Source organism: Xenopus laevis, chromosome 3S (genome assembly GCF_017654675.1).
Source record: "Xenopus laevis strain J_2021 chromosome 3S, Xenopus_laevis_v10.1, whole genome shotgun sequence".
Lineage (NCBI taxonomy): Eukaryota > Metazoa > Chordata > Amphibia > Anura > Pipidae > Xenopus > Xenopus laevis.
Genome location: NC_054376.1, coordinates 129,683,391 through 129,698,581, shown reverse-complemented (window position 1 = coordinate 129,698,581; position 15,191 = coordinate 129,683,391). Strand labels below are relative to the sequence as shown.

Below are 15,191 nucleotides of genomic sequence, written 5' to 3'. Positions count from 1 at the left end.
CATTGAAATTTGAATTTGGCGCCGTATTCAAATTAGCCTTCGCTAGCGTAACTTCGCTTTACATAGCGAATCAACGCTAGCGCAACTTCGCAACCTTACGCTACCCCTGAGCGCAACTTCGGATTTTAGTGAATTTGCGGAGCGCTGGCGAAACTACGCCTGGCGAAGTGCGGCGAAGTTGCGCCTGGCGCAACTTCGAATCTTAGCGAATTTGCCCCACTGACTCCTATACCCACCCATTCATACTCATACCTACAAACTGATACTCATACCTACACACTGATACTCATACCTACACATTGACTCCTGTACCCACCCTTTCATACTCATACCTACATACTAATACTCATACCTACCCACTGACTCCTACACCCACCCATTCATAGTCATACCTACACACTGATACTCATACCTACACATTGACTCCTCCCACCCATTCATACTCATACCTACACACTAATACTCATACCTACACACTGACTCCTATACCCACCCATTCATACTCATACCTACACACTGATACTCATACCTACACACTGACTCCTATACCCACCCATTCATACTCATACCTACACCCTGACACTTATACTTACACACTGATACTCATACCTACAAACTGATACTCATACCTACACACTGATATTCATACTTACACACTGACTCCTGTTCCCACCTATTCATACTCATACCTACACACTGATACTCATACCTACACACACATACTCATACCTATACACTCATACTCATACCTACACACTGATACTCATACCTGCATATGTCTTATGGTTCCTTGCAACAACAGAGTTATGCTTTTGAATTACCATCACATCCAATCTGCCCAAATATTGCCCTTTCCATATGCAATATTTGCTCTCCTGGTTGTGTGCCTAATGCGTGCCAAATAATCCAGCTAACTTCAATGCCTTTCTTAACCCCAAAGGGCTTAATTCCCCTAATGGCTAATGAAGTCCCAGTTTCTGACATCTATGCCCTGTATGGGGTAGTTTTCCTTACTTTCTCGTGGCTCTTGTGACTTTCCTGCCCCTAGTAGTCTATATAAGGGATTACATATCTCTTTCTCTTTTGCAACACTCCCTCGAGGCTGAGGTGGACATAGACCACAGAAAAGGAGTCCAGTTCAAGGTAACACAAACCTTAAAGAGAGTTGGGGAACAGGTTCCCCAGGATGAATGAGTAATACACAGGGGATGATAGATTTCATCTGCACTCCTTTGAGCTTTGAATTAGATAGTTAGGTTACCAAGGAGAACTAGTTTGGACTGGAGCAGCTCTTTCAGCTATTTGCTTGCCTAAAGTGGAGTGGAAAATGTCTCAAGCTACTCCCTCAAAGGCTTCTATTGAAGATGATCTGAACCACTAAAGAATATCTCTGTAATGGTGAAATTAGTCCTTTACAATTCCTATCTACTAGGCGGGTAATTGTGATTGAACCTACGTGCGTCTTCTTCTACTATTACGTCACCACTGCTGCACCCAAGGGAGTGACTGCTGTTACTGCTTTTATATCCTATTAATGGTTAATACTCAATGATGTCATGAGGGAACCTTGAAAGTAACCTTTGTAATATAACTACTGTCAGGATTCATAATGTGCTGTTTTAACATCAGCTACTGGTAATGTATCAGTGTTTGCAGATGAGACAAAACTATCAGCCCAATTAATTCCATCCAGGATGTGGCACTTGCAACATGATCTTGACTAACTGGCAATCTGGGCAGCTAAGTGGCAAATGAGATTCAATGTTGATAAATATAAAGTCCTGCACCTGGGATGTAACAATATCCACTTATACCCTTAATGGGACTGCACTAGGCAAATCCATAATGGAGACCGAGCTTGGAGTCCTTGTAGATAATAAACTTGTCTGTAGCAAGTAATGCCAGTCAGCAGCATCAAGGGCAAATAAGCTCTTGACTTGTATTAAATGGGGCAGAGAGTCACGGGAGGAGGGGGTCCCACTGTATAGAGCACTGGTAAGGCCCCATCTAGAATATGCCCTACAGTTTTGGTCTCCATCACTCAAACAGGACATTATTGTATTAGAGAGGGGACAGAGAAGGGCAACTAAGCTGGTAAAGGGGAAATCTTAGCTATGAGGAAAGACTGGCCAAATTGGGGATGTTCACTCTGGAGAAGAGGCGCTTAAGGGGTGATATGATAACTATGTATAAATATATAAGGGGATCATATAATAATCTCTCTAATGATTTATTTACCACTAGGTCTTTCCAGCTGACACAAGGTCACCCATTCCGATTAGAAGAAAAGAGGTTCCGCCTAAATATTGGGAAGGGGTTTGTTACAGTGAGAGCTGTGAAGATGTGGAATTGTCTCCCTGAATCAGTGGTACAGGCTGATACATTAGATAGGTACAAGGAAGGGTCGGATGCTTTATTCACCAGTAGCTCCTCCCAGCAGACAGGAGGGAGCCAATGAGATTAGAGGAGGGAAAGGGGTGTTACAGGGAGAGCTGGGAAGTGAATCAGGGGTACAGTCTGATACATTAGATAGGTACAAGGAAGGGTCGGATGCTTTATTCACCAGTAGCTCCTCCCAGCAGACAGGAGGGAGCCAATGAGATTAGAGGAGGGAAAGGGGTGTTACAGGGAGAGCTGGGAAGTGAATCAGGGCTACAGGCTGATACATTAGATAGGTACAAGGAAGGGTCGGATGCTTTATTCACCAGTAGCTCCTCCCAGCAGACAGGAGGGAGCCAATGAGATTAGAGGAGGGAAAGGGGTGTTACAGGGAGAGCTGGGAAGTGAATCAGGGGTACAGGCTGATACATTAGATAGGTACAAGAAGGGGTCGTATGGTGTTTAGCAAGTGAGGGAATACAGGGATATGGAAGGTAGCTCATGGTTCATGTTCAGTGTTGGACTGGCCCAGCGGGATACCGGGAAAAAACACGGTGGGCCCCAACCCTTAATGCGCCCATTCTTGAGGTCCTTAGATGTGATTAGGACTTCTATGGTTTCTCCCATAAAATACATGGAACGTGAGTGAATAAAGGTGTAGAAGAAGTCACCGGGGACTTGAGCAATATCCCATTCTGTCATTCTCAGCAAGTTCTGCAGATCTACTGTATATCTTCATGGGGTTCAGTCTGATGGATTGGAGTAGGTGCTGACCATGTATCGTCATAGATCTTTTCATGGTACTAAAATATAAAAGGTTCTGTTTGTGTAAATCTGTGAACTGATGATATGTTGGAGTTAAATCATGTAAAAATAGGGGGCATATTGGTCCTCTCCTTATGGGTAGACATTTGCATCTAACACAACCAAATTGAAAGAGAGTGTCAAAAGGCAGAATATTGTCCCTTTAAGAAAATGAAGAGACTGGAGGAGGAGTGAACCACTGACAAAGCAACTGGCAGATGATTAAGCCTATATACTGATGCTTATATGCATCCACTCACATCTATTTAGGCAAGAAGTTGTTCCACGATTCAATGATCAAAAGTATCTCCAGCACACGTAACTTGTTAAGGGATTCCTCCCGTGTTTAATGTCAATCCGACAATAACAATGTTGTCATTGTGGGATTGACATTAAACCCGGCAGAAATCCCTTGAGCAAGTAAGGTATGCTGGAGATACTTTTCGTCCACTCACATCTACACACAAACACTGACGCCTAATACAACATTTGCACCTACACACAAACCCCCCAAATTACCCACTGACACTCATAACTAAAGATAAACACTACTAGTAGGGTTATTCCCCCTAAACTTTGTTGCTTTGGCTAAGCCAGTAGTTCCTTTCTAGATTCCGGACATGTTGTCACTCACACACTTATACACACTGGCAATTTCCTTGAGACAAACTGCCAACAAGATAATTGCCAATTCCCAGAGATGAAATCTCCCTCAGGATTCCTTGTTCTTCTATAAAGACAGGTACTACATTAACCTCACAGAGTAGTGTTAGGAAATCTTGCTGAGTGAGAGCACGTGCCCCTATTCCAGTCTTTATTTGCCGGACAGGCAGAAACCAAAGTAAGTTGAAGAATCATATTGGATTGTATTTTCATAAAAAATATACGAAAGTGTAGAAAACTCCTGGAATTGTTTGGGAAACTGCCCCAGTAGGGAACATACAAAATATCCCACCTTCACAACTTGAAGTAATGCAGCACTAACTTTTTGTGTGGAGCTTTAACACCGAATCTCAAAGCATTTAGTGCATATTGATGCTACTCTAGGTAGGCCTGGAATTACAGGAATTGCCCTGGGTGTGCTGGTAACTTCAGGGTTCCCACAGTGGGTTGCATCAATATCAGCAGATTACTATGAGATTATTATCGCCAAATTAACTAGATTGCTAAAAAGTAACAGGAAAGAGTAGCAAATAACAAATATTATGTGAAATGTCTGTATTCATTGTCAGATTTTGCAGCCATTATGATTAATTGTTTATAATCCTTATAAATTTGTAATGACTTATTTAATTTGTATGAGGATCACCTTTGATCTGACCATATCTTCTGTTACTGACCATAGTATGAATTGTGGAAGATTAATAATGTTGAGCTGAAGATGGAGACACGTTCCTGGTGTCAATGCTGAAGGTTCATTGATACTGAGTGACTTTTATAAGCAATAGAAGAAAGCAAAAACCTGCATGATGACCTGCTTGCTGTATTCAAGTTTCTCACATTTTTGGCTGTTTTCTTTAATAATTAATGAATAACCTTGTGGAGAACAGACTTCAGGTGGAAAAAAAAATTTCCCCTCAGCCTCTCTAGAGTCTCTATGGGCAGAAAGTGAAAAAACATTACAATGGGCAACAGTTTCTAAAGATCATTTGATTTAACAACTGTAAAAACCTTAAGCTAATGTCAAAGTGCTCAGCACCCCCAAACATCTAGAACTTGAAGAAAGGAGTGGGGGAGGGGGCTGTAGTTATATAACAGCTTTGGGGGTGCTCAGGTTTGCCTTTCCAGATTAACCTCTCCAATGTGAAAAAAGTAACAATATAGATAATCAATACCCCAACAATTTTTCCATATATAAAATCTGATTATTTTCAGTCCAAAGGGCTTTTTATCATCAATATACAGTAGCCACCCATGGGCTAAAGTAAATGTGCAATAGAAATGTGCACCACCACATGTTGTCAACACTTACCTCTCAGTGGGAACTCAAGGATAACAGATAACTTTAATTTCTGTAGGCAAAGTCATTTCCAGTATCCCATAAACAGTGAGCACCAATCTTATTATTGAATTAAAGTGTTGTACTCACATATTTAGTAGGTAAATAATTGTGTTGCAATGAATCAGCACAGGGATGACTCAATGTAGGAGCTAATGGAAGTGCTGAAATGAGCACAAAATTGAGAATTCATTGACAAAATTTGTATGTTCCTCCATAGGGGCAGATTTACTAAAGAGCGAAGTGGATATTGCTAGAGACTTTTTGCCATCGTTGCCAACCCGCAAGGACATCGCCAATTTACTGGACTGTTGCTGATCATTCGCACTCTATCGTCAGGCGACTTTTCGATCTGGCCAACGGCCAAATGGCCACTGAAATGCGAATTTTACTGAACGTTACCTCTTTGGCCAGAGTTGACTTCACCACCTCAGACCAGGCGAAGTGCTAAAAAGAATCTGCATCTTCCTCAATCTTCTCTCACTTACATCATATCCTGTGAGCCGAAAATTCATCACAGTTCAAAAAACGCTGGCGACTTTTCCTTTTTTTTGAAGCAGAATTGCCTGCCAAAGTCCTGACAAACTTTTTTTGGCTAACCAGTTTTCTCCAGACATTTCATAACATATGGAACATTCATCTTACAGTGGGCTCATGTGTAGGGCATTATATTAACTCTCTTGTCTTTATTAAGGTTCCCTTAATAAAAAGTGGTAACTTCAAGCATTTGCACCAACATTTATAATAAAGACCTCCATACTCCAACTTTAAATTACCCGCCGTATGCAAATTGACCTAAGCGCAAGATCACTAGCAAATTTTCGCTAAGGACAAACGAACACTAGCGCATCTTCACTATGAAATTCTCGCACTGCTGAAGTAACGTTAGCGAAAAGTTGCCAGTGTTTGGCGCCCAGGGTGCAACTTCGCATATTAGTGAATTAGCGTAGTGGTAGTCAATTTGCGCCTGGCGAAGTGGTGCAATGACATTTCACCCTTTAGTAAATCTGCCCCATCGTCCTTAGCAACTTGTGTCAAGTTCCAAAGCTCCTGCCCTGCCTGCTCAAATTACTTGGGCAAAATTGCGTGCATGGACTTAAGTGAACTCTGGAGTCACCAGTACCTGAACCTGGTGATAATTTCAGGGTTCCTTTAGCAATTTAAATATTTAAAAATACCCCCATTTTAACTTATTTACAGTGTTGGTCCACTGTTTACCTCAACTTACTGTTTTGTTGGGGATGGCTAAAGAGCATCTTGCATTTGGAATTTCTCCCAATGAAAATGAATGGTTTTGAACATGCACTTGGGGTTTTATTTTCCTAAAGTGATATTATCTTCTAATAGTTGTCTTCATTGTCCTGGAATAACATATGGGTGGAGAAATGAATGCTACCAGTGACAGTAAAATCTTTCTGAGAGGATTTGAAAACCTCCATGATTTCAAGATCCCTCTCTTCTTTATGTTTTTTGTCATTTATATGTTAACATTAACCAGCAATCTCTTAATAATCATATTGGTGTCAACAAGTTATCGTCTTCGATCTCCAATGTTTTTCTTTCTTGCCCACCTTTCTTTTTCTGACTTGCTTGTTACTACAGATATAGTACCTAATATGTTGCTGATCATACTAACTGATGGTGGCATTGTGTTTTTATCAGGATGCCTTACCCAGTTCTTTTTCTATGGTGTATCAGCAACCACAGAGTGTCTTCTGCTCTCAGCCATGTCTTATGACCGATACTTGGCCATCTGCAAACCTCTGCATTATAATAATATTATGAACTTCAAGCTTTGCCTAAACTTGATTATTTCATTGTGGGCCTTAAGTTGTGTCCTGACAGTTATCCCAATATATTTTTTGCAAACATTGAGGTTTTGTGGTGTCAATGTTATTGACCATTTCTTTTGTGATCTTGGGCCTCTCTTGGATCTGTCTTGTTCAGACACATTCTTAGTAAAACTAGAGGTATTTGCCACGTCTACACTTCTAACCATTGTCCCATTTATTTTCATCTGTGTAACCTATGTCTATATCATCATTTCCATCCTGAGGATATCTTCTAACACTGGAAGGCAGAAAGCCTTTTCCACCTGCAGTTCCCACCTTGCAGTTGTGTGCTCTTTTTATGGAGCATTGTTTGCTATGTATGTGGTCCCATCAAAAGAGCACTCTGCTATTAACAAGGGTGTTTCCTTGATGTATACTGTCGTGACTCCCTTGTTCAACCCCATCATATACAGTCTAAGGAACCAAGAAATACAAATGACTATCAGGAAATATCTAAGGACACAGAAACCTCATATTAAACAATTAAACCAATAATTGTTATTTTTTTGTGTGATCATGCAGCATGAGTCTAATGAAGAGAATCAGGCTAGTGAGTTGAGACAGAAAAGGGAAAATGACATCATACTTACCGTGATTTTCCTTTCCTGGCCATCCTCCATGTCAGCTACGTGTGGGTAAGCTCCTCCCCTTGACTCCAGACAAAAGAAACTCCCCTCCCAAAGACTTTAAAGCCTCCCTACTCCCCTACACAGGTGTTAAGTAACAAGCTACCAGGTTAAACTACAGTAAGGGTGGGATTAAACTTCATGACATGGAGGATGGCCAGGAAAGGAAAATCAAGGTAAGTATGATGTAATTTTCCCTTTTCCATTGGCTTTGTTTGCTACTTATCGTTTTGCTTTGACATTACCTGTCTGATGCCCCATGTTCCTGTATGAGGGGGCGGCCATATTTGTGCAACAGGAGTCCGTTAGCATTAGAAACTCTAACTGACAGGCTGAGATGGGACAGTCAGGTTGACAAAACAGTCAGGTTTAGGAACTTCTACTAACAATTACTTACAAACAACCTTTTAGCAAAATTTGATCAAAATGACCTATAGGTACTTTTTAATGTACATTCATATTTAAAAAATCATCTTTTAGCATCAGTATTACTTAAGATTAGCTGTAGAACAAGCCAGCTGCAGCCTAAAATGTCATGTTACCTCTACCCAACCATCAACTGAAGAATATTCCCTTCTCAAAATCAGAATACGACTGCATAATATTCCAAATAGCCCTAAGGCATCATGGTTAGATGCAGTAATGCTGCTATTGAGAAACTACTGATATACATTACCAAAATACTGGTTAAATGTAGCAACAGCCCATGCCTTATAAACTGAATAAACTTTATCTGACCTTTATCAGCTGCTCCCTTGCTTCTACTATTCTACTTAAACTGAGGAAAATCCTGTAAGGTTCCATATTCACTTATTACCTGGTTATAAACAAGTATTTCCATAATGAGCAGCTGCCTTAATGTGGCCTAGAGTAAAGGCTCTAGAACTTAGAGAACCATTATTCCCTTTAACAATACACAAAGCCTTATTGCATATGGCTTATCCAAACTGCTGATTAATAATCATTTGCATGGAAATAATAACATAATGAATGGCCATACAGACAGATGACTTGGCCTGAAGCCCACAACTTGGCCAATTAATTGGTCTATAACCCTTAATATAATAGTAATGCACATAATCACTAAGGGCATAAGATGGCTGGAAGGCTAATACTGCACTATACAGTATTGTTATATAAAAGGGCTATCATCTAAGGGCAGGTAATAACCCTATGTAGTGGCCGCACAAACATAAAATGTTTAGATAATTCATAACCCTGACATTCCATATACTGAATTGATTCCAATATTAATGATGATCCATGACCTGCTGCAGTGATATCATTATAAGATTGTTCACTGACTTTAGGCAAAGACCAAACCACTCCTGGGTTATATCCATTTTGTCAGACTATGGCCTTTAATGTACAGGGGTAGAGATATACACAATATGCAATTATGGGTGGCCTCTAATTGCAAAAATGGGCCTATAATTATGAACACCGTATAGAATCACTGAGTGCCACTCAATGTGAAGGTCTATAGCGCAAGGCACAAAACACATTTACTGAGTGGCCCCAATGCTTGTAACGCTATACACAGTATGTAGTCATTGAGTAGACTGGATAATAACAAGGGCATGTATTGCTATACCCAGAATAGTATTGCTGAGTGACCCTGAATGTAAAAGGAACCTGAAGAGCTCCCCCAGTGTGTAACTACTAAGTGTCCCTAATTGTGAGAGCATGTAACACTATCCACAGTATATAATTACTGAGTGACCTTATTGCAAAGGGCCGGCCCTGTTATAAACAATATGATATTACCGAGTTGACCTAAATGCATAGGGCACGTAGTTCTGTATACCTTATACATTACTAGATAGCCCTGATTGTAAGGGCACAGTGTGGTGTTATAACAGTAGTGGCCCTAATTGCAATGGGTTTGCCATGTTATATACAGTTTGATATTATTGTGTACACATTATACAATCACTAGTTGGGCCTGATTGTAAGGATATGTTGTGATAAACACATTATATGTCAACTGGGTGACCCTATTGTAAGGTCCTATGATATGACACACAGTATGATATTATTAAGTAGCTCTATAAACATTGAACAATAACTGAATGGGCCTGACTGTAAAACGGTTTGCCATGCTATATCCCTGCTATATCAATAAGGGATAATAATAGTAATAATAATAATAATAATAAAATCAGACTTATAAAGGTATGAGACCTGTTATCCAGAATACTCGGGACCTGGGGTTTTCTGGATAATGGATCTGTACATTATTTGGGTTTTCCTACATTAAGTCTATTAGAAAATCATGTAAACATCAAATAAAACCTTATGAAAATTATTGAGTGAGCCTTCAAAATTATACAGTGACTGATTGGGCTGGATTATAGGGACATATAGTGCTATACACAGTATACTTCCACTGAATGCCCCTAATTGTAAGGTCTGGTGATGCTATACCAAGTATGATATTACTGAGTAGTTCCTAATAACCAGTCTGGTGTAACTAGTATGGAATAACTAGTAGGTATAACTTTTAAGGTATCACCAGCATTAAGAAACTACATTTATGGATTGAGTATGATGTGGAACAATCCAGAAGGCAGCCCAGACTGTGACTGACAGAAACACCTGAAAAACCTGAATAGTTTTCATCTTTCCTGTAATTCAAAAGAGAACAAACTCCATATTCTGTCCCAGCAATGAATATGCTTGAAACCATTCCTGGGATACAATTGATTCCCCAATTCCAGTGCTTAACTTCAAAAGTGAACAAGCGTCAGGGCCAGAGACCTGTAACAAGATCTCCCCCCCCCTTACAGGTAAGTGGTTAATTAGCAATTAATTAGCTCAGCTGTGTCTTAATGGAATCAGCCGGATACTGGTCAAACCAGATCTGGATACAATTCCTTAATCTGGAAAACAGATCTGCAGCCAGAGCTGCCCCACAGATATACCAACTTACTGAGGCTTTCACCACCTACAACAAGTTATACACTCACAGTTATCAGCATGGAGGATACATGGATTTCTTACCAGACATCTCTGAGGATAACAGCACTGAGGTTACTGAGTAATTATTGCCTTCAGGTACATGAGGAATTATTGCCTCCAGCTGAGTAGTGACTGGCAATCAGTGGACTTGCACAAGCCAGGAGGGGTTGTTTTTTAAAACATGTATACATACCATATACACAAATATATAGTGTGGTAAGTATATATATATTGTGGTAGCAGAGTCTATAGAACCCATCTCAAAAATACAAAAAAACCTTCAGATAACCATTAGACCACTGCACCCCTATGTACCCAAGATGCCGCCTTTTAGTAGGCAGATTGGGAGGACACACCTGAGGGGGAATGAGGAAACAGCCGCCTTCTCTGCGGGGCACGGGGCAAAGACACACATAACCACCAGCGGCAGCCACCAAATGCCAACTTTGCCTGCCATAAACAATAGTGGAAGACCGTTCATACGTAGCTGCGACCAGCCGCCGCCACCAGTAGAGCGTGCCCCCACCCCTATGTTCCACGGCATACACAATTACACATACTGCTTTCCCAGTAAGCAGATCCGTTATCTGGTACAGTATCTTGCCTGTACCACTCAGTAGCCCTTGTCAGGAAAACCTTTAAACCTGACTCCCCCTATTGGCCGCCTTTTCGGTGAGGCCCTGAGTTGGATCCCACAGAAAACAATATTTACTGTCCAAGGCAGAAGAAAGAAAAGACACCTGTGTAGGGGAGTGGGGAGGCTTTAAAGTCTTTGGGAGGGGAGTTTCTTCTGTCGTGAGTCAAGGGGAGGAGCTTACCCACTCGTAGCTGACATGGAGATGGCCATGGTTACAATAGAACTCCATTTTGGGTTTTGAGTAACTGATCTTTCTGACCAGATTGATGCTACTTGATCTGCTTTAATTATGTAGATGATATGTCACATCTTTACTAAGTAAAGAATTCTGGGAAACAAAGAACACGTATTAAATCCTGTTAATGCTTTTTTTCTGTTCTTCAGTAAATCTACTGTTTGTGGTTAAGAACAGCAAGAGTTTGAAGGGATTTCATTTGACCCAAAATTCAGAGTTTTAAATAATTATTCGAGGGTTAAATAAAATATATTCAATATCCTATACAAACTGTTAAATTCAACTTTGACCATGTACTTTGTGTTGCAGATCCAAGTATTCAACACAATTTCACAATTATTTTTAGTGTCCATTACACTGGAAACTGAAAGCACATTGAATGTGATTTTTACAGACTTTTAAGCTAGAGTAAGTAGAAGTAATCCTTTACTATCCACCTTCTCCAACCTTCTGGTGCTTCTACTGTGGTGCTTAGCAGTTGCTACAAGACTGTGTCTCCACAATTATATAAAGAAAGACTGGGTACCCTGGGTGAATTCATAAATACACCCACAGGTTTCTCTATTGGGAGCATCCTAGCCAGAGTCTAGAAGAGTGTGAAGGAAAAAGGGAAAGTAAGACCAAAGAAGGGATTAGAGGGATAACCCTGAAGAATGGTTTGGGCAGGGGGGCAAATCTTTTGGAGAAAATGTCAGGAGCTGAAGCAGTGGCAGATTGGAATCAGCCAAAATATGAAGAGTCCAATGCGAACATCTGTAAATATGCTGGATCCCTGCTGACACTAGAATGGTGTATGGAAATTTGGTAGCTTGCTAGACTTGTGCACAGGCCTGCAAGCAAGCAATCGATAGACCAGGCAGTGAGTAAAATGACTGCCTGTTGCTTGTTGTTAGGAGGTAGTAAGGCTGATAAGTAGGCCCATTTGAATCGGCGAACAAGGGAAATTTGCCCATAGTCACATTTCTTTGATTTCTGTCCCTTTGACATGTAATGGTAAACCTTGCTTGTGCCTTCCAGAGGACACTATCATGTTAGTTTTGGCCAATTCATGTTCATGTTAGTTTTGGCCAGACAGTAAAGAACAAATTAGTAAGTGGTAAGAAACTGAAGAAACTTCAAGGGAAGCAGAAGATTTTCTATGATGGAGGTCAGCAGCACCAACTGGTGGAGTGACATTTTTTTTAAAGAGTTTCAAATGAAAGACCTACCTACCTGAAGAACCCTGCAGTCCCATGAAGGGACATAACTACATATAAATAACATAAATAACTAGATGTCTAAGACTCAACTTGAACTAGGAAGTCGACAAGAAAAGTCGTGTTGATGCAACTTCATGGATTTTGTAGTGGACTGCTGACATGGTAACCTATGATCTGGGCAGCATCAAGGCAGCTTACCATACCTAAACCCTTCAGTTACCTGGCATACATAAAATGAAGACACTAAAAACCATGGGGGATTTGAAAAGACCACAGCTTTATTAACAATGTTATTAGGAACATAAACTGGAAAATGACAGTTCAAAATCGCCACACTGTAATGCTAACCAATAGAACCCCACCAAGTGAACTGGCCACCTCCTTGCCAGCCATTCCAGTGCTGCTACACTTGGACAGACAAGTAGGAGCAAAGTAAGCCTCACTTAAACCAATAACTTCCGGGACCATTTTTCAAGGAGATGCCAACCAAACTCCATAAAAAGGTAAATACAGCCCATTCCAACTCCAGCAACCAGTTCCTCTGCCAACTTGCCAACCCAAGGGCGACAGAAGACATAAACTCCTTCCAATACTGAACCCTGTACATTACCATACCTCACCACCAGTTATAAGGGCACAAGGGTGGGATTCTGATATGACCACTGCTAAGACAAGACTGCTGGATTTCCAGCTAAGCACTTCCTTTCCTGTTGACCATTCCCCCCATGACACTTACAAATTCCTTAACCCCTTCATCCAAGAGTCTTCCTAACCTGTCAAAGCTCCCTTAACACCACTCTACACTGCCCAAATAAAATAGGTCACAAAACATGCAGATCTTTAAGTAAGATAAATATAAATTCTGCTTATTGTTTTCCATGAACAACTTAGACATCTCTGTACTACCATTTATTTTCCTGCTTTACTTCCTATTAGTAATTAAATGAATGTATCCAACAGGCAATAGTTAACATTATTCAACAAATAGATCTGGACCTTTTAACGGAAATGTTTATTTGTATCCTCTATTGCATTCTGTACCATGGAGAACAATTATTAAGTAAAGCAGACAGATCTGATGAGATCCAAACACACTTAGCACAGGCTCACATCCTCACCTTACTGTATGTTGTAGGGAATATTACTGAACAGCAGAAATGTGAGTTAAAATAAACTGATATACACAATTATAACGAAAATGTACTTTTTTAATTAAGAACAATTCCCCTGGCAGGAGAGGTTGTGACATTTCTCTCACAGTTATTTGTTGACATACATGCCTACTTCACCTTAATATATTTCTTCAGAGATTCTCTGATCTCCTTATTGCTCAAACTGTAGATGATGGGATTCATAAATGGAGTGATAACAATATACAAAAGAGAAAGGAACTTTTTCATGATAGCATACTTTCCTCCAGTTGGACCCATATAAACTATGATCTGAGTCCCATAATATGTGCACACAACAGTTAGGTGTGAGCTGCAGGTGGAGAACATCTTCTGTTTTCCAGTCTTGGAATTCATCCTGAGGATTGTTATGAAGATGTGCACATAGGTTCCAATGATGAAAACAAATGGCACAGAAATAGTAGGGATTGAATTTATAAAATCATACATTGTTACTACAGATGTGTCTGAAGTAGAAAGAGCAACAACTGGGCCAAAATCACAGAAAAAATGGTCAACTTGGTTAAAGCCACAGAAATGCAATTGGCATACCAAAATAAGTCCAGTTGTTGTTATTACAAACACTAATATCCAACACCCTACAACAAACTGGAGACAGACATTGGGCCTCATGATTGAAAGATAATGCAGTGGGTAACAGACAGCAAGATATCTATCATAGGACATTACTGCAAGAAGAAAACATTGCACGAATCCAGAAACACCAAAGAAATAAAGCTGACAAAGACAACCAACTAGAGTTATAATCATTTCTTCATTTACTATGACATGTAACATCATGGGAACAATGTTAGTTGTGAGCAGAATATCTGCTGACCCTAAATGTTTCAGAAAGAAGAACATGGGGATCTGAAGGTTCTCATTAAATGTCACCAGGAAGATGATGATGAAGTTTCCAAATAATATCACACTGTAGATTAAGAGGAATAGAATGAAAAGTGGAATTTTAGAATTATTTATATCATGGAAACCCAGCAGTAGGATCTCGGTGACATCAGTCTGATTGTCCGTACACATTGCTGAATTAACAGAAGCTCTTCAGGGTCAAAGGAAGGATTGCCAAGGTCTACGAAATTGCTTTCCCTGAAATAAATACACAAGCAAAAATAGTTGGTTTTTTTCACATACATTGCACAGATAAATAACCCTTCGACTACACTATACTTTAATATCTTATTATAGCCTTTATTTTGTACTAAACTTTCACTGAAAGAGTTTGGAATGATTAGTATGTGTGGCTTGATGTGGCAGAAGCCATTCCAAAGAAAATCACATACTGTAGGAAAACAATATTTGGAACACAGACAGAATAAGTAGGACTCTGAAGTT

At 40.1% G+C, this 15,191-nt stretch overlaps 2 protein-coding genes across 2 annotated transcripts; one reads left to right on the top strand and one right to left on the bottom strand.

Annotated features, from left to right (window-relative positions):
- Positions 1 to 6,567: 6,567 nt before the first annotated feature.
- On the top strand, positions 6,568 to 7,509 carry LOC108703466 (olfactory receptor 11L1). The gene has a single exon (XM_018239594.2). It carries the CDS (start codon positions 6,568 to 6,570, stop codon positions 7,507 to 7,509), a length of 942 nt encoding a protein of 313 aa, XP_018095083.2.
- A 6,411-nt stretch (positions 7,510 to 13,920) lies between these two features.
- Positions 13,921 to 14,891, bottom strand: LOC108703465 (olfactory receptor 10A7). Its single transcript, XM_018239593.2, has one exon. The coding sequence runs from the start codon at positions 14,877 to 14,879 to the stop codon at positions 13,953 to 13,955; it is 927 nt and encodes a 308-aa protein (XP_018095082.1). The 5' UTR covers positions 14,880 to 14,891; the 3' UTR covers positions 13,921 to 13,952.
- Between the last annotated feature and the right edge of the window lie 300 nt (positions 14,892 to 15,191).